The 18,485-nt window shown below is 45.3% G+C and overlaps 1 protein-coding gene across 2 annotated transcripts in view; it reads right to left on the reverse strand.

The window, feature by feature from the left end:
* The window catches only part of SLC1A2 (solute carrier family 1 member 2), a 101,765-nt gene that overhangs the window by 38,333 nt on the left and 44,947 nt on the right, over positions 1-18,485 (reverse strand). For both annotated transcript variants that reach the window (XM_081239745.1, XM_081239746.1), the window contains exons 3-6: positions 17,761-17,913; positions 15,656-15,906; positions 9,754-9,922; positions 5,228-5,354 (exon numbers count right to left, since the gene is read on the reverse strand). In XM_081239745.1, the coding sequence (XP_081095871.1) occupies positions 5,228-5,354; positions 9,754-9,922; positions 15,656-15,906; positions 17,761-17,913 (700 nt within the window). The remainder of the gene's footprint in view (positions 1-5,227; positions 5,355-9,753; positions 9,923-15,655; positions 15,907-17,760; positions 17,914-18,485) is intronic.

Here is an 18,485-nt window from a genome sequence, read left to right on the forward strand (position 1 = left end):
CCCGCAGGCTCAGCGGCCATGGCTCACAGGACCAGCTGCTCCACGGCATGTGGGATCTTCCTGGACTGGGGCACGAACCCGTGTCCCCCGCATCGGCAGGCGGACTCTCAACCACTGCACCACCAGGGAAGCCCCCCTGCACCTGTTTTCAAAGCAGGTAGCTTAAGCCTCCACTCAGGAGCTGGAGCTTCTGAGTTCCTGGGTTTCCATATTAATGAATAACCTTGTTGAAAATGTACTCAATGGAAAAGAGAAGGCAAATGTTCAGGGCTCCAGGTCACCATTTAAAGTTTCTGATGAAGCAAACAAAGCCATAAACTAAAGTGCAAAAAGAGGCTGAGATGGCTTCCCTGGTGGCGCAGTGGTTGAGAGTCTGCCTGCCGATGCAGGGGACGCGGGTTCGTGCCCCGGTCCGGGAAGATCCCACGTGCCGCGGAGCGGCTGGGCCCGTGAGCCATGGCTGCGGAGCCTGCGCGTCTGGAGCCTGTGTTCCTCAACGGGAGAGGCCACAGCAGTGAGAGGCCCGCGTACCGCCAAAAAAAAAAAAAAAAAAAAAAAAGGCTGAGGGCTCCCGTGAGTGTCCTGAAGCCAAGTGATGCCCAGTAATTGTTGGACCAGTTTCTAAATTAGAAGGACATAACTACAGAGCTGGGAGAGGGAATGGCTCCCACGCTGCCCTGAGACTGGCTATATCCTCAGCTCTGGGCTTCATTTTCAAAGCCACTAATTCATCCAGGACTGGCTTGTGGCATCTTTTTCTTACTGTTGCTTCACCCATTCTTGCCTCTGCCCACTTTGCGCCTCAGTCCTTGTCATCCTAAGGTTCCAGCCAAGATGCCCCCTCAGGTCTGCTCTCTACTCCACAAACAGACTCATCCACAGCCCTAACATACCCTGAACTCAGTCAGTGCATCCTTAGACTTCTGCCTCAGAATTACCTGGCCTGCCTGAAACAATATGGATCCCCTGACCCACCACATACCTACTGAGTTAGAATTTCCTGGAGCTGGCCTTGGGACATTTATATTTCAAACAAGTTCCCGGGTAATTCTGATGTGTTTGGAAATCAATGTTTCCAAATAAATCAGTGTTTCCAGGGATAAAATCTGATCTGCAACTGATGAAATACAGATAGTCCTTGGTTAGTCTTTGGAAACCATTTACTTTATTTAGCTGCATCTTATTCAAGGCCTTTGGTTCTAACCCACTAAAGTGATCAATTTGGGACTTTCAGGAATAGGTGGGCCAGACACCTGGAGTGGAGGAAAGTGGAGGGACTTTCCCAGTCCTGCCATAAAGCCACTCTGGTTCTGTCCCACATGTTGCCAACAGCAACACCACTCTGCCAGTTTGGGACAGATTTCGAGAGAACTCAGAGTTGGAAGAGTCTGTCAATAAAGACTTAAACATACATTCCAAGAGTTACCTAAGGTGCTCTTGGTACTCAGGGCAAGGAAGTAACACAAATCTCCATTTTTCCAGTCCACTTAGGGAAAGGTTCTGGCTATCCAAGAAGTGACTTTTGCTGGGAGTTACCATATGAGGATTAGAACTTTTCATCAGGATAGAGTGAAAGTCAGTTCATGGAGCCTCCAGGCTCCATTATATCACCAGTGCCTAAAATTGCTGTCGGCATGGAAGAGGTGCTCAAAAGTATTTAGGAAGTGAAGGAATGAATGGATGGATGGGTGGACTGGTGGATGGACGGATGATGGTGGTGGTGGGTTAACTGGGAGGGAGAATTGAAAGAGTGAGCAGAGATTTCACTTCTCACTTTATGTTTCTATGGTGGTGAGATTATGAAAAGTTTTACTTTCTATTTAAGTTTTGTAGATTTTGAAAAGTATGTTTTAAAGCACTTTGTGAAAAAATGAGGATATGAAAATCACACCGAAATGAAAGTTTTTCTTTTTGTTTTTTGGTGATTCAGAGGGCTTTGCAGGATTCTTAAGGAATTCACAAATACAGAGAAGCAAAGGGTTATGGATTGAATTGATAATAATGGTAATTACAATGTAACAACAATAATAATGCTAGTTCATGCAAAATGCTCAGACAGGTCCTGGCACATGGGAAATGCTCCATAACTATTGGTCACAATTTCACTTAATTCTCACAGCAACCCTATGATATGGATTCTATGATCAATCCATTTCACAGATCAGGATGAGGGGTTTAGAGTGTTTCTAACTTACCTAGAGTCACACAGCTAGTAAGAGAAGGATCCTGGGTTCAATCCAGTCTGAGGTCAGATGGAAGTTGATTAAGGTAATGCTTCTCTATAATTCCAATTACTTAGGCTGTGCAATGAGTTAACCTCTGTGCTTAGTTTTCTCCTCTGGAAAATAGTGCTCACCAAAGTACCTATTTTTGCTAGGTATTATTGTGAAAAATAAATGAGTCAATGCATGTAAAGTATTGGAATAGTATTAAGCATACAGTAGGAATCTGGTAAATCTTAGTTGTGATTTAATAATAATTGTAATATTATTATCTTCTCGATAATAGGTACAGGACAGTAATTGAAAAAGTACTGAGCATATAGCAAGAATTTAATAATTCTGTTATAATTTTATAATAATTATTGTTAGAATAATAGTAATCTCCTCAAAGATGCATTTTGCTATTACTACTCTTCTTACTACCACATAGAGAAGACTATGAAAGAACTCTGATGATTTAAGCTTTGAGGGTGTCAGTTAAGGAGTGGTTGGTTGTTTTATCCAGAACCTTCTCACACACATCGTTTTCACTTGCTGATGAGGCAGCTAAAGAATGAAAGAAATGTGTAGGATTGGCATCTCACATCATATTACACCCTCCGGACTGTTAGCCTAGATGAGGTAACCCAACAGCTGTCAGAAACTGTTCGATAGGTCTTATTCCTGACTCACAATTGCTCTTCATCTCCTGGGATATGATGCTAAATCTTTAGGAGATTTGGTTTCAGTGAAGAGGAAACTTCTCAATCCACACCCACTCCATCCCTGCAGAGAAGGGAGGCTACACTTTATCCCATAACTCATCTGATTTCCTAGAAGATTCCCTCTGCTTCAAGGGCTCAGTGGAAATGACAGTGGTATGGATAAAGGAAGGAATCTTCATACATTACCCACGTCGCTGGCATCATAATACAGAAAAGTAGACTGCATATTTAGAGTTAGGGTGCTCACTCTGCTAGGAATTTTAGGAAATGAAGGCAGATCCTAAGGTTTAAAACCAAGAGGACTATTCTGCTTCATATATTACCATTTATTAATCTCTCAGCAAGCTCAGAATGGATTTAAAAGACTTTTAAAATATTTTTACAGCATGACATCGTGTGTGACTTTAAATCTTCACACAAAAGAAATATTCAGAAATCTAGCATTGACTGGGAAGTTGAAGAATCGGTACAATAATCGAAAAGAACACATTATTGTACTAGCATCCTTTCCATGTTTCTAAAGTACAAGAAAGTAATGATCAACACCAGCCAGACCTATTAAATATGGTTCATGAAATCATGGGAAACATCTTCTTGATCTAGGACCCTGGGGGGCCTTCAGCTAGCCCCTCATTCCTAAAGTTTTAATAAGAATTTACTACAGGCACAGCATCAGGTTTGGAGATAAAATACAAGTCGAGAACAGATTGTGCCCTTGTAAGTTGGGAGTAAGGGCCAAGGAAAGGAAGAAGAGAGAAAGAAGGTGGAATTGCAGGGGAAGACACATGGAATCGGAGGCGGATCAGAGGCGGAGTGGGGAGGCTGGTGGGGAGCACCAGGAATCTGTAATGCAGAATTCCTGTGGCAAATAGAGCACACATGTGGTTTGGCCTTATTTCTAGGCAGGCATATGGGACCGTCATAGGGGTCTGAAATGAGCGTATGTAAAAATCTTTCTGTCTGATAGATACTGGACACGAGAAGTTTCCAGTGACTGGAGGTGACACAATTTCCTTGGTGAAGGAGAGAACACCTATGCTCTGTGCTACCCTATACTTCAGAACCAATGACCATAAACACACATGAAATGAAGTGGAGACAGTATTGCTTACATGACTCAAACCACAACAAAAAAACCCCACTCACTTACATATCAAAGATTTTGATACCAGCATAAACTCCAGCTCTTCCTCTCCCTAGCTATATACTCTTAAGCAAGTTAATTCACCTCAGTGCACCTCAGTTGCCTTTTCTGTCAAATGGGAACCATAACACCATTTTTTCAGGGTTGTGGGGATTACATTTGATAGGTATGAAGCACTATCATGGCTCTTGGCAGATAAGAGGAAATCAATAAAAGATAGTTTTTATGATGATGATGATTATGATGATGTTAAAGAATCAAGATTTAGTGTCTCTAGACCAGTTTTCTCTGCTGTAAAACCAGAGAGTAGGACCAGATTTCCAAGAGCACTTACAGTTCTAATCTTTTGTGATTTCACTTTTTCTTGCATGGCCTGAGAACTGCCCTTTTTTTTTTTTTTTTTCCTATATGAGTCACGAGTAACCCAGGTCTAAGGTGCATTGCTTTTGGATACCAGAATACTGGCACAGTGGTTCTTCCAGACACCCTGGGTCATGTCATATCCCTGAGATCTTGGCCCTGTCTTAGTGTAGTGTATTCTGATACTGCTCAGTTTTAGGATTACTCATTGGTTTTTTCAACTTTTCTGTCCTTTCTTTCTTTCTTTTTTTTTTTTTTTTAAGTCTTTTCTTCCAGGGCAGGGATGGAAGGGGCCATCCCTTTCTATGTAAGGGGCCAAGTACTAAATATTTTAGGCTTTACAGGCCACACAGTCTTGGTCACAGCTACTTAACTCTGTCTTTTCACACAAAAGTAACCCTTGACAATACATGAACAAATAGGTATGGCTGGGTTCCAACAAAGCTATTTATGGGCACTGAATGTGAATTTCACATAATTTTCATGTGTCGTGGAATATTACTACTCTTTTGATTTTTCTTTCAGTCAAATAAAAACATAAAACCCATTCTTAATTCACGGGCCATACAAAACAAATGGCAGATAAGATTTGGCCCACAGGCTATAGTTTTCCAGCCCATTTTCTAGTGAAACCTCCAAAAAAGAGATATTCATCCCTTTCTCAAAGTCTTTCTGGAGAGCCCTTTGCTTGGTTCACGCCTGCTCACTCTTTCCTGCTGGGAGGGCTCCAGTGTCCTCTGGCGACCCCAAGGCCATCTCACGCGCCACCACCATGAAGCAAGAACAAGCCCACTTACCACATGATCATGATCACTAGCTTCATTACAATCTCATTCAAAATGTTGAAGAATTCCACCATCAGCTTGGCCTGCTCGCCCATCTTCCCCATGGCAATGCCAAAAGCAATGAAAAACCCTATCAGACCTGTTGGGTGAATCACAGGACACAGAAGGACAAATTACAAAGTATGTGTTTCTTCTCCCTTGTTCATTACTATCCCCCGTGTATGGAGCCACATTCTTAACCACCTGTTACCATATAAATTAGGCCTTAAAAGACAAAAGCATTACGTTTCACACTTTTCCCCTGGATAATTATGGCTTTTCTGAATACTTTCCACATGAGCAAGTTGAACTGTAAGCAGGTTAGTTCCTTGCAGAAAAGGAATTCATTTTCATTCCAAACTAAAAAGTACTCTCTTCTCTCTCCTCCTCACTTATGAAATCATGTGGAAGCAGATTCCATTAGTACATAGATTAAAGAAGGAAGGCTTGTTGGGACTTGGGGATTATCATGCAAACTTTGGAGCCAATATTAGAATAGCAGAGACCAATTAGCCAATTCAGTCTCTGCCAGGGTTATGTCTGTATTAGTTTGGTGTTATCCCAAGTTAATGCATGGCTGGTATGTTTCACTCTAGGAAAATCCTAAACATAAAATATTTTTCCTATTGCTGTGTGCCTAATTGGAGGAGGAAGAATCTTGAAAAATCCAAGGGAAAGCAATGAAAAATCCAAAAGAGTTGGGAAACCCCAAATGACCCAATTTGTTTGGATTTAACCTGTTATTTATTAATTCATCATCGTTCTTTCCATGGTCAAAATGGTTAGAATGCTTTCTTTTTTATTGTGTTTTTTTTTTTCAGGATCATAAAGTGAGAACATAGTCTCTGTTACTTCCTAGCCCCTTGGCCCTCTTCTCCCTTCACTTGATATCACTTGACTTCCATCTAAATGCAGCCCCCCTCCCCCCAGCCCCCAGGGTCAATCTAATCCCAGGCCAGGAGGATTTGAGGAACCCTGTCCCCACCTCTTGATGCTGGCATCAAATTGCACTAGGTCCTGGACCAAGCCCAACAGCCAACCTTGGGTCTTATTTCTATGTTACCTTTTACCTCATTCCCTGAGTATCTGTCCAGGGAACCTGCCTGATACGTTAGCTCCTCCAAGGCAAGACCTGGCTTCTCTCTCCCCAGAATATTTTCTCTGGCTCCACTCTGTCCCACCCCTCTTCCTCAGCCTCTCACCCTGGAGTCTCACCCAGACCCTCCCAGGGACTGGGGCACACTACATGGCTAACGGATGTCCCTGTTACTACCTGAAGGCTCTCTGGATTTCTGATAACCAGTCATCATGTGCCCCCAGCTCCCAATCTGTTATTGTCAGTCTTGGGGCTCCAACTCTGAAGACTTGCATGGACTATAAATCAATGTCATTGTCCCCTTGGCAACAGGCCCTCGCTTGCCCATCTGACTTTTTCTCTGACCTGCGGTATGGGCCATCCACTCTTCCTTCTCTCTCCCTCCTCTCCTTACACCTACCCTGTCCCAGTTTGGCAGACTTCATTTCCGGTCCCTCCCTATTCCATCCAATTTCCTATTGTGTCCATCCTTTTATGCCTGCAGTCTTGAGCTGTATCAAAGTAAATGATAGCATTATAATATGATTCTCTTAGGGGAAAATTATTTCTGAACCTCTGCTTTTACCTTTTCTCTAGTCACCAAAACCACACACCTCCCACACTAAGCACATGTCAACCCAGACTGTTCAACTACCCTTTGCTACCCTCAGCAAAAAGAATCTAGCACTTGCTAGATTCTAACTGAAATTGTTAATCCTTGGTAGTTAATATTTCCCCTTTTTAGCTCTTGGCCAGAAAGATTAACTAGTGACTTACAAGTGAGTTATTGGCCATGAACACAAAGGCTTAATGAGAATTAGCGTGACCTAGAATCAGAGTGACAGGAGAGAGTGACCTAGTTCTTTGGTAATGGAGGAAATCAAATTCAAGCTCTCATCAAGCCCATGGAGAGGAGTTTGCTAGGTGTGTGGTGAGCAATAATCTGTGAACATTCTTGCTGAGAATAGCTCGTATCACTTGGTTATTCCATTTGGAAATTTTAAGAGAACATGTTCAAGGTCTCAAGGTCACCAAGAACTAGAATAAAGTAGCTCCCCTGGCAGGGTCACCAGAAATGGGCCATCTCTATGAGTGTAAGAGAGAGATGTTGAAAGGAGCTCTCTCTCACAGGAGTTGATTTAAGTGGTTGGGATTGAAGTAGAGCCCGGAGCAGTCTGGAGGTTTGGGGGGTAAAGAAATGAGTCTTTAAAGAAGTGGGGGGCCAGAGCCAGGATTTTTATCTTCACTCTTGCAATGCTTGATCCTTGGGACTTTCCAAAGCCGAAAAACAAACCAAAACCAAAAAAAAAAAAAAAAAAAAAAAAGGCCACCATCTCTGCCCTTGGAAGACAATGGAAAGAACCTTATTTCAGCCATGATTTGTAAGTGGGAAGTTTCTCAACAGTCTAACTTCCCTTGGCTTTCCAGAGCCTCAATTTGCACTTGGAAACCCACAGCCAGCTTGTGCATTTCCCTCTGTAAACACTGCCTCATTGAACTCGCTGGAACAGGGGTGTTTCATTTGAACAAAGGCCTCTTAGACTTGGTCACTGGGGTTGAGAGAGTCCTGAATTGTGTTGAAACTCCCTGGTACAGCCAAAGGTCATGTGACTTCCCAGAATCCACCAGGACTCTGGAAATGACCACAAAAGTCTTCTGAATGATTAACCCCAAAGCTCTGGCCCCATTACTCATGGCCACAGTAGAAAATAGTGGGGCCACTTTGACCATAGGGTTTGGGGGGCAAGGGGATTTGGGAATGCCTGAAAGCATCACAGATATCTGGACAGTGGGAGAGAAGAGCCACTCAGGGTTGGATGCTGAGGATATTTGCAAACCCTCTTTCTCAGAGGAAGTCTCCTATTTTCTCCTCACTCTTTCCTCCTCTTGCCTCCCACTGGTTGTCAGCAATGTTTATTGATCTTCTGTTGCCTGGCAACCCGGTCAGCTTATCTCTTCCCTCACTCTCTGCTTCCTGCCAGGTCAAAGAAAAAGACACTTTTCACTAGCCCGGCAATCCTTCTCCCTCCCCCTCTGTGTCTCCACCATTCTGGATAAGTAAGGAGAACGGTTACCAAATTTAGAACAAACAAAAAGGACTCCCAGGTAAAATCTGAATTCCAGAAAAATAATGAAAAAAAATTTTTAGTACAAGTATATCCCATGCAATATTTGGGACATACTTAACACTTTAAAATTATTTGTTGTTTATCTGAAATTCACATGAAACTGGGCACCCTGTATTTTATCTGATGCCCCTAGCAAAGAGACAAGGGCATTTGATCTCCTAGATGGTAAAGTGAGCTCAACCTTTTCTAAACAGCTCTCATTCAAATCCTTAGAAATCTTGCTTGCGTGGATCAACATACTTCTTCCACATAGATATCCCATTTCTCCTAGCTTATGACCAAATGTCTTGTCTTGGGACACCATTCTAACCATGGGTGGGGGTTATTATGGGTGGGGGAGTGAACCCACAGGGTGGATGGGGAGTAAAGTGAGCAAACTGGAGTCACCCACACAATGGGGAGTCGCTATTTCCTGTGGGGTGTTTTCTACTGAGCCGCTTAGCACTCCACCCCCTGCCTTTAATGATGACAGCGGCTCACATGATAAAGCATATGGCGCGTACCATTGTGCCAACATGCACAATCGCATTGAATCCTCACAATGATCTACAGGAGAAATGCCAACCCCATGCCCACTTTACAGATAAAAGGTAAGCCAGCCCACGATTAGATAACTGGTGAGTGGTCCATCATCTGGACCACTGGATACAAACCAGTCAAACTGGATACAAACCAGTCTAACGTCAGAGCCAAAGAACCCCTGGGATGACACTCTCAGAAGGTTCCAAGCTCACTGAAATCCCAGAAAGTTAAACCAGACAGTCTCCTTTTGACAAGCTCGTTTTGGCACCAGCGCCAACACTTTCACTCCTGATAGCACTGCGTTTGTTTACAGACTGTGAGGGCTGGGGTGGGACAGCCCCCATGCCTAGCATAGTCCTGGGACAGACACAAGGGCGCCTCCAAAAGAAATGCTTAGGAAATGAAAGGATCGGATGTGTAACTTCATGAAATGGAGAGTCAGGGAAAGTGGCTTGCCAACAGCACGCAGAAAGTGGGGGTTGTGCCCCGTGAATGTCAGTCCCCTCGCTTCGCCCATACCCCAGTCCAGCTGCCACGTCCCCACGTGCTACTGCTCCTGCCGTCTCCCTCGCCCTTCCCCTCTCAGTTTTCAGTCCCAGTGACCCTCAAATTCGCTCCCCAGAGACAGCCTCTTGCTCCACCTACAGGACAGCAGGGCGATCGGCTTTCTGAGAAGGAAGCGAGGATGCCTAGGTGCTGACCTGCAGGGAAAGCTGGCCACGTGGCCCCGGCAGAGGCACCTCCCCCAAGGAGATGAAGACCAGTGTGCCTACCTAAGACATTCATGCCGTCCTTGAACTCCAGGCCCTTCTTGATAACCACCTGCGTCTCCTCAGGCGGCTCAGTCACAGTCTCATTCAACAGCGAGAGGACAGCATTGGTGGCATTGCTGTCCTCGTCTGATGGAGTGGCCACCAGGACTTTCTTTGTCACTGTTTGAATCTAATGGAGTGGGGAAAAAAAACCATAAAGATGAGAGGTTTGGTGTAAAAGGTCACCAAAAGCCTGGCCGCTTACATAAATTTTTGAATTCCCAATATGTCAAAAATATTATAATTAAGAAATGGCCAAACAAGGTTATGAAATTGGGGAATATTTTATATGTTTGTCTTGACAGAGTGATGCTTCATGGCACAAATGCAGTGGGATACGAATGTCCTCATCCCACGATAATGATGGGATTTATAACATTCTTTTGTAACTACTATAAGCAGTGTGATTGGTAATGGGACCCAAGCTTCAAGTTGAGGGATGCCTGTCTGCTTGTTTCATTCCCATGGAGATAGTAGCAAATGTGAGACCCAGCTGGATGCCCTGCTAGCCCCTGTGGAGGGTCCTGGATCTGGTCAGGAACAGGAAGGCAGGGGTCTTGTTGGAAGTCAGATCAGCACCTCATGATCCAAGTGATTTGCTTCTCCCTGCCTGGTTCCTGTCGCACGGAATCTTCACAGGCCCACTCTCACTGAGGCTCCTCCCAGAGCCTGGCTCTGCTGGGAAGCTCCATGTAGCTGCCAGATGTGCCAGCTGCCAGCAGCCCCCATGGCAGGGTCACTGGCTCATATTCCATATGTAAGTTGGGAAGACACCCACTCCTTCGGGGCGGTGATGCCAAGCCTTGCTCAATGTTCCCCAAGCATCCCTGTGCAAACGGCCCCCTAAGAAGCTCTCATGCTATTCCTCGACATCTGGGGCGGCCACCCTATTTTTAAAGGTGCCAGGCACCCTGCATGCTGTGAAAACTCACGTCTAAGCCCAGAGAAACTCTACCTCCAGGGGCCTTAAAACAGAAGTCATGCAGAATCCTAGAATGTCAGTGCCGGCACATAGTAGGCGACAGATGGCTGAAGCCTGAATAGGTACAGAAGAGGGGGCATGGAGAAGTCAAGTGACTCATCAGATGTCATAGAATTATTGGGAGAACTGGGACCTCAACTCAGATGCACTGACCATCACTGAGGTCTTTCACCACCTGTGCTGCCTGATAAACACTATGGACCCAACCGTACAGCAGCTGGGCCCGAGAGTAAGCAAAGCTGACCTGGCCAGCTCTCCTAACTGGGAGAGAGGGAAGCACAGCATTCCCTGAGGCAAGGCAGGTACTCTGTGTTCTAACTTGGCCACAAGCACTTGTGCAGGGAGAAGGTCAGCCCCAGCTGAATGGGAATAGGCAGCTCACGGTCCCCTTGGTCTGGGCAACGCTGGCACAAAGAGAGATGCAGGAAGGATCTGAAGGGAAGCTTCCATGAACAACAGAGTCACCCTCCTGGGGACAAAGTGGGGATCAGAGCCAACTGTAGGCCTATCCTGAGAAGGCTAAAGAAGCCAAAGCTCAAGTTCAAAGGAGTCACGGCCATGGGCTTGAATAAATGGTGCTTCTAGGATCAAGGGGGCGGCCAGGTGCTCCACCTTTGACAACTATTACTTTTTTTTTTCTTTTTTTTTTGCTGTACGCGGCCCTCTCACTGTCGTGGCCTCTCCCGTTGTGGAGCACAGGCTCCGGACGCGCAGGCTCAGCGACCATGACTCACCCAGCCGCTCCACGGCATGTGGGATCTTCCTGGATCGGGGCACGAACCCGTGTCCCCTGCATCGGCAGGCGGACTCTCAACCACTGCACCACCAGGGAAGCCTGACAACTATTACTTCGTATGTCAACAGGAGCCCCTCAAGGCTCACAGGACTGAGTAACTAACCCCAGGACAGACAACTAGTAGTTTACTGAAGCAGGATTCAAAATGAGTTATGTTCAGCTCTAAAATCCAGCTTCCAAAGAGCACAGCTCAGCGGCTGAGTTGAAGGTTGGATGGCCGGGTTCTCTCAGTTCAAGCCTGCTTGGGTTGAAGAACCCCAGCTGGCTGCCAACTCCAGTCCCAGCCACCAGGGTCTCTCACCTTAAAACCTGCAAAAGCCTGCTCACTGGCTCACCTCCTCTTCCTGGCTACCTGCGATCCCCAGGTAAGTAGCTACCTGGAGCTCTGTCTATATCCAGAGCTACCAGGTTGATTTTTTAAAAATAGAAAAACAGTCATCTCCTTGCCTAAACTCTTAGAATAAGAACCAGAGTTTGACCCTGGCCTGCCAGGTCCTCCTGCACCCACTCCACTCCCCACTCAGCAGCCTTGCTTCTCTTCTCACCAAATGCTTGCCAACCTCCGTGAGCCTCTGCCCCTGCTTAGCGGGCTCTTCCCCCAGTTCTCCTCAGGCTGGATCATTCTTTTTTTAAAAAATAAATTTATTTATTTATTTTTGGCTGCATTGGGTCTTTGTTGCTGCGTGCCAGCTTTCTCCAGTTGCTGGCGAGCGGGGGCTGCTCTTCGTTGCGGTGTGCGGGCCTCCCGTTGCGGTGGCTTCTCTTGTTGCAGAGCACGGGTTCTAGGTGCGCGGGCTTCGGTAGTTGCAGCACGCAGGCTCAGTAGTTGTTGCTCACGGGCTCTAGAGTGCAGGCTCAGTAGTTGTCACGCACGGGCTTAGTTGCTCCGCGGCATGTGGGATCTTCCTGGACCAGGGCTTGAGCCCGTGTCCCCTGCATTGGCAAGTGGATTCTTAACCACTGCGCCACTAGTGAAGCCCTGGGCTGGCTCATTCTGACCGCTTATTGTCTCAGCTCAGACGTCTCCTCCAGTTACTAGCCCATCATCCTGCTCCAGCTCTCAGAGTGCACTTACCTTAATTTTCAAGTACCTTGTGCGTTTACCTGACATTTGTTCTGGTCTATCTCCCCGCAGTCCCTGAATGTAAGTCAGCTCCACTGAGCAGGGACCCCGACTGGTTCATTCTCTGTGGCATCCTGTGCACCCAAATATCGGCCAAAGGAGCAAACCCGGTTCAGTGAATTCCCCGGAAGAAAGGACCCCATGTGGTCACTCTCACTGGGCCTGATGAATGTGGTCAGGCCACACCTGACAGCCTGTTGCCACCTTGGAAACCTCACCTTGGTTCAGAGTCAGCCAGAAGCAGTGAACAGGAAGCCTCCCTGCTCTCAGAGACACAGGTCCTTCCACCTTGGGGGAGGAGCCTCTGCACTGGAGACAGCGCGCCTTTCTCTTTATGTCTCGTGTCTAACTTTGGTCCTGAAGCTCCCTCCACCCAAGAGAGGCTATTTGAAACCACTCCCAGCTGTACCCCAAGGGCACGGAAGTCACCACCCAGCACCCTTTCTCTCTGGTAATTCCATGTCACCGTCAAAGAGTTCCCTTTCTTCCAACCCTCTTCAAGGCCCTCCTAGGCCTGTGGGATTGCACCTAGTTTAAGCTTCCTTTCCTCTGGGCTGCCTGGAGTCTGCTTAAGTAATCTGCACCGTCCCTCACCCTGCGGTCAAATATTCCACATGATTATTTCTCTGAGTATCCTAACCCAAAGGACCATGTCCTTGGGCTTATAGCTGGAGGACTAAAGGCTCATTCCTCAGATGAATTTTGTCAGTGGAGGGGTGGGTCCAGGGCGGGGGTGAGGCAGGGAATGGCGTGGTCCTCTATTCTAGTGTCCCCCAGTGCCCCTTGCCCTGGGGGACACTAGAGATTGCCCATCACCCAGACAGGTCAGGGAGCATGAGCATGGCTGACACCACAGAAATTCACCCCAGCCCACAGCAACAGATCTGGGTGCTGCCTGCTTCTCAGTTCTGCCTCACTGACTCAGACGAAAGGGATTCCTTCTTGCATGGAGTGTGGTCGTGATGGGGCACAGAAGGGAGGCCCAAATCTGTCCCTCCCCGTCCCTCCAATGCTACCCCTACCCCCAGACTCCTACCAGCTCAGCCTCCAGCTGCTACAGCTCCAGAGCACTCTTTCCAATACTTTAAGAATAGACTTGGCACCCGGTTGTGTCTATCACCCCAAAGCAAGCAAACTCATCTTTCTACGCAGGCTGGCTGAGGGGCAGGCACATTGCACAGAGAGGGTACCAGTAAGCACCCCTTCCCTAGCCTGTTTCTATTCACTCCGCACCCAACTTCCCCCGCCTGGTACGTTTCCTTTAATATAGCTCCTAGCTACAAGTGCCTCTGAAGTAGTATTGGAAATCAGAGACCGTATTCCAGATTTATCCAGAGTCAACTGGGCTCAGCAGTGATTGGCAATGGCACTTTGGGGGCAGCTGGGAATGCAGACTTTTCTTCTCTGCGACCTGTTTCCTCAATGTATTCTTCTGTGATTCCCTGGAAATGGTTGAAGGAGGTTCCTTGATTCTAATTTACTTCCAACCAGAGTTAATGTGAACTGAGGTGTATTCGAACCTAAACTAGCCTTAGGTCTAGACAACAGGCTGGCGAGGGGGGCTTGGGCAGCTAACTCAGTGGTTCCACTTGAGAGAGGCTGGGATCTGGGACCCGGGATATCTGGGACTCTTTGCTGCAGTACTTGCACCTGGGCAAACAGCAGAATACAAAGAAACTATAAGGGACTAAAAATAACTGCGTGCATGCGCAGTTGGGGCAAATTATGAACAACCAGATACAAAAAGCCCCAAAACCCAACTGCCACTTCTGAGGTGTCTGGAGCAAAAGCAAAAGTTGTACACAGAACCACCAAGGGGGTAGGCACGCCACCCAAGCCACCCCTCCCGCCCGAGCCCTGGACCCATCCTCACCCTCACCCCATTTAAGGGACCAGCTTGCCGGCCCTGGCCCACACCCCAGGGAGGGAGGGAGGGAAGCTGTTACTTGTTTTCGCTGTACGGCAGCACAAGTCCAAATAAAGCTTTGCCTGAATTTCTCGTCTGGCCTCTTATCAATTTCTATTGATTAAAGAGTCCAAGAACCCTGGTCAGTAACACACCCAGCAGAATCAACTGGTTTTAAAAGTCGTGTGTTAAAAACTAGATATGCCTGTGTGCAGCTGGTAGGAACATATATATCGATACAAATTTTGTAAGGCTATTTTTGTAACATCCAGCAAATTCAAAATATCAACTCTTTGGCAGGACAGTTTTGCTTCTAGAATTTATCCTTTAGAAATACTATACAACAATGAAAAACGAAAGAGAGAGATGACACTAAAACACTGTTAAATGAAAAAGCAAGGTGTAACACAGTATGTACGATGCAGCACCACCCGAGCTGAATTTTTTTTTAATTTTATGCACACATACACACGCATATGTGACAAAGAAAATATATAGGAGGAAACATGAGTAGCTCTAGGGAAGTGACGTGGGGACTTGAATTTTCACTTTATGTGCATCTATAAACTTTCCAAAATCTTCATGTATTACTACCAGAATTTGACACATACCCAGTCCCCGGGCCCACCCTGGAGATTCTGATTCTGTAGAGCACATGCATTTTTAAATGGACCACATGTGGTTTTGCTATACTGCTAAGATCAAGAACCACTGAGTACTCTAGAGAATTGTGGGCAAGGGTGATCAAAATTGCCCCCTTGGACGACACAGAGACAAGAACCAAAGAGAAGAAAAAGAGATCAAAGAAAAAAAGAAGAGGGATCCCAGAGCTAAATGTTATTAAGTGTACTGCAAAAGAAAGGGAAGGTTAAAAAAACAAAGACAACACGACTCCAATTCTAAACTCCTGCCCCAGATGACCCCATACAACCCCCAGGCAGAGTAAAAATATGACAAAAATTACTCCCCAGAGCTGGTTTGTTGAAACAGCCTCTAAGTTACCACCTGTGTAACTTAGGAGTTTGGAGAACAATGGATATCAGAACTCTAGGTTACCTGCTGAAAACAGGCTTGGACAAGGTTTTCAGGGAAGAGATTTCGAATAAGGTCCAGAAAGGCATCCAGGCTGGACACTTCATCATTCTTCTGCCCAGGCCCCAGCTGCTTCTTGAGTTTGGGGTTCCCCGGGTGGATAGCCAAGACCAGGATGACCCCCAGCACCGCAGCGATGATGGTCGTGGACATGTAATATATCATAGCTCTCGTGCCTAAGCGGCCACTGGCTTTAGCATCCAAGCCTGACAACCCTGGATGGAAAAGAAATCCAGAAGTATTAGTTCTATTATTTTCCTGTTACTTGCCCCTCTCTGCATACCTATAACTAACCCTCGGCTTCGTATTACTCAAATGTATTAATGGTTAATTAAAGCTTCTTCACCTGAATATTTGGTCAATTTCACAGTTTACAATTCAATTTTCCAAGGATATTTTTGAGATTCTAGAGAACTGGGGAGAGTTGGAGAACATCTGGTTCAGGGTTTATAAACTGGTTGGTGACTACTTTTTGTCAGTCTGCAATAGTGAGTTAAAATTGAATACTCTCTTCAATTTTTAATTCTGAGATTATGTCCTTCCCACTTATTTGATATTAAGATATCCTTTTTTTATGAAGTGGTGGTCCTGGTACATGTTAGGTTTTTTTGTTTGTTTTAATGTCCTCGCTTAGGAAAATAAAAGATTGGTAGCCCTATGTATTCAAAACATCTTTTGAATACATTACTGGTCATGAAATCAAAAGTCTGGAAAAGTGATTCTAGCACAGCCTTCTCATTCCCCTGAGGTGAAACTTGATGGACACCACATTTTCTGATCTCAAGTAGGGATGTGAGAACAGGTGCACAAAACACCCAGCATGGGTGGGAGCTTCATCTATATTTCAGGAGCTTCTGTGATGGTTAGCGGAAATTCCAAGCAAGTCACAAAAACTCCAGCCTTCATTAGGTTTTTTTTCCAGTAGTTTCTTCAGTTTTTCTACTTCCTGGTTTCAGTTCCTGCTTTTACTAGACTGAGAGATGCAACCCTTTCTGGGGATCAGTCTTTTTTGCCGTGGGGGAGGAAGTTATTACTGATGTTAATAATTCTCTGAATGAAGCTGACCCATATGTGACACATTTCTCCTTACAACCTGAAGTCTAATTCTGGCCAACGGAAGTGAGGTTTCCTTACCAGGTTGGCTAATGTACAATCTGTTAAACAGGCATGGAGAACAAATTTTCTCTGCTTTAAAAAGGAGCATATAAAGTAAAACATAGTTTCACTCAATCTGGGGCTGAATGATAAGATCCTCCTGACACTGAGTCCTAGCTCTTTCCCTCACTGGATTCACTGATCAACCAGCTATGAGACTGTACCATCTGAATCTCTTGGAGTTACCAGAGCTTCACTACCTTCATAAGGTGGACGGTCCAGAGGGACAGATTTCTCAAGGTCACCCAGCCTGTTGGCACCCAGATATAAACCAAAGCCCAGTTCTTCATCCCTAACTCAGAGCTTAGTCTCTAAACTTCATCAATTTATACCTTGTTTGAGTAATATTATTTGGTAAGGAGGAAACTACCAGTATAAGCCCAGGGAGGGGAAAAAATTCTTTCAAATAAAACAACTCTTTCAGCCAAAAGGCAAGTGAACATGACCTATACATTAAGGGTACCTTTCTTCTGAAAACCTCGAAGGGTTTCATATCTAGTATCTCATTTATTTTTAATACCCACTTCCCTCCACACCCAATTAAGTAGTAAAGAGAAAATTTCTTTTTCTATTTGTTACCTTTATTTGTCAGTTTCTGAACAAATACAATTTGGGAAATGAGAAATGTATACATTAAAAATTAAAATCACTAGATATGATCCCTTTTAATGTGAGGCTATTTCCTTTTTATCTTTTGTTGCTAGACAGACAGATGGACCAACCAATAGATGGCAAACTCTTTTTTTTAGGGTTGCTTATCCCAATTTTAGAGACAGGAAAAACCAAGGCTCTGCAGTGAAATGATACAGATGATCACATTCATTGATTCAACCAAATTGAGAATCTATGGTCAATCCAAAAGCTGGAGTGGGAGTATGACCTGCTTTGGCTCAGTGCCAGAGAGGTGGGCTTACCTGTGATTAAACTGGAGATGATTAGAGGCAGAATGAGCATTTTTAGCATCCTCATGAGTATATCCCCTGGGAAGGCTATTAACATAACCACATCAGGGTGGATAGGAGATGCCAAGCGAAGAAGCCCTCCACATACTGCCCCCAGGATGACACCTATAAGAAAGGGGGGAATATATGAATTTAGCTTTTGCCCTCATCAAATGAATAGCTCTAGGGATGTAGTTCAGTGACATTGACTTTCCTCATACTTCTTCATCATCAGATGATGACTAACACATAACAAAAATACCATTAGGAAAGTGAAGTTGATTTTGATGACTCATGAGAAAATACTTTGTATCTCCAACTATTCTAAAAGGCAGCAGTGGAAGAGTCAAGAAGAGCCTTCTCAAGGCTTTGTGAGAAATATAACCTGGCAACTTGACTCTGACTTCTTTGAGGATATCATCCACTTGCAGAGTCACAGATTGTCAGCAGAAATAATCCACAGCACCAGATATTGCTTCTCTTCACAGCCTAGGCTGGCCACATTCCATGGTGTTTAATGTTTTTCTTCCCTTTTGAACTGAATCCCAGATAAAAGGAACATTTAAGTGACCAAGATGGGGTGTTTTCTTTATTCTTCTATTTTCTTTGACTTCCGATAATTTCCCCATGGCTTATCCTCAAGAAGTTTTGTCTTTGACTTCTATGTCCTTGTACATAATCTTGAGACTTGCTGGTCT

The sequence above is a fragment of the Mesoplodon bidens genome (genome assembly GCF_964165515.1).
Source record: "Mesoplodon bidens genome assembly, chromosome: 7".
Taxonomy (NCBI): domain Eukaryota; kingdom Metazoa; phylum Chordata; class Mammalia; order Artiodactyla; family Ziphiidae; genus Mesoplodon; species Mesoplodon bidens.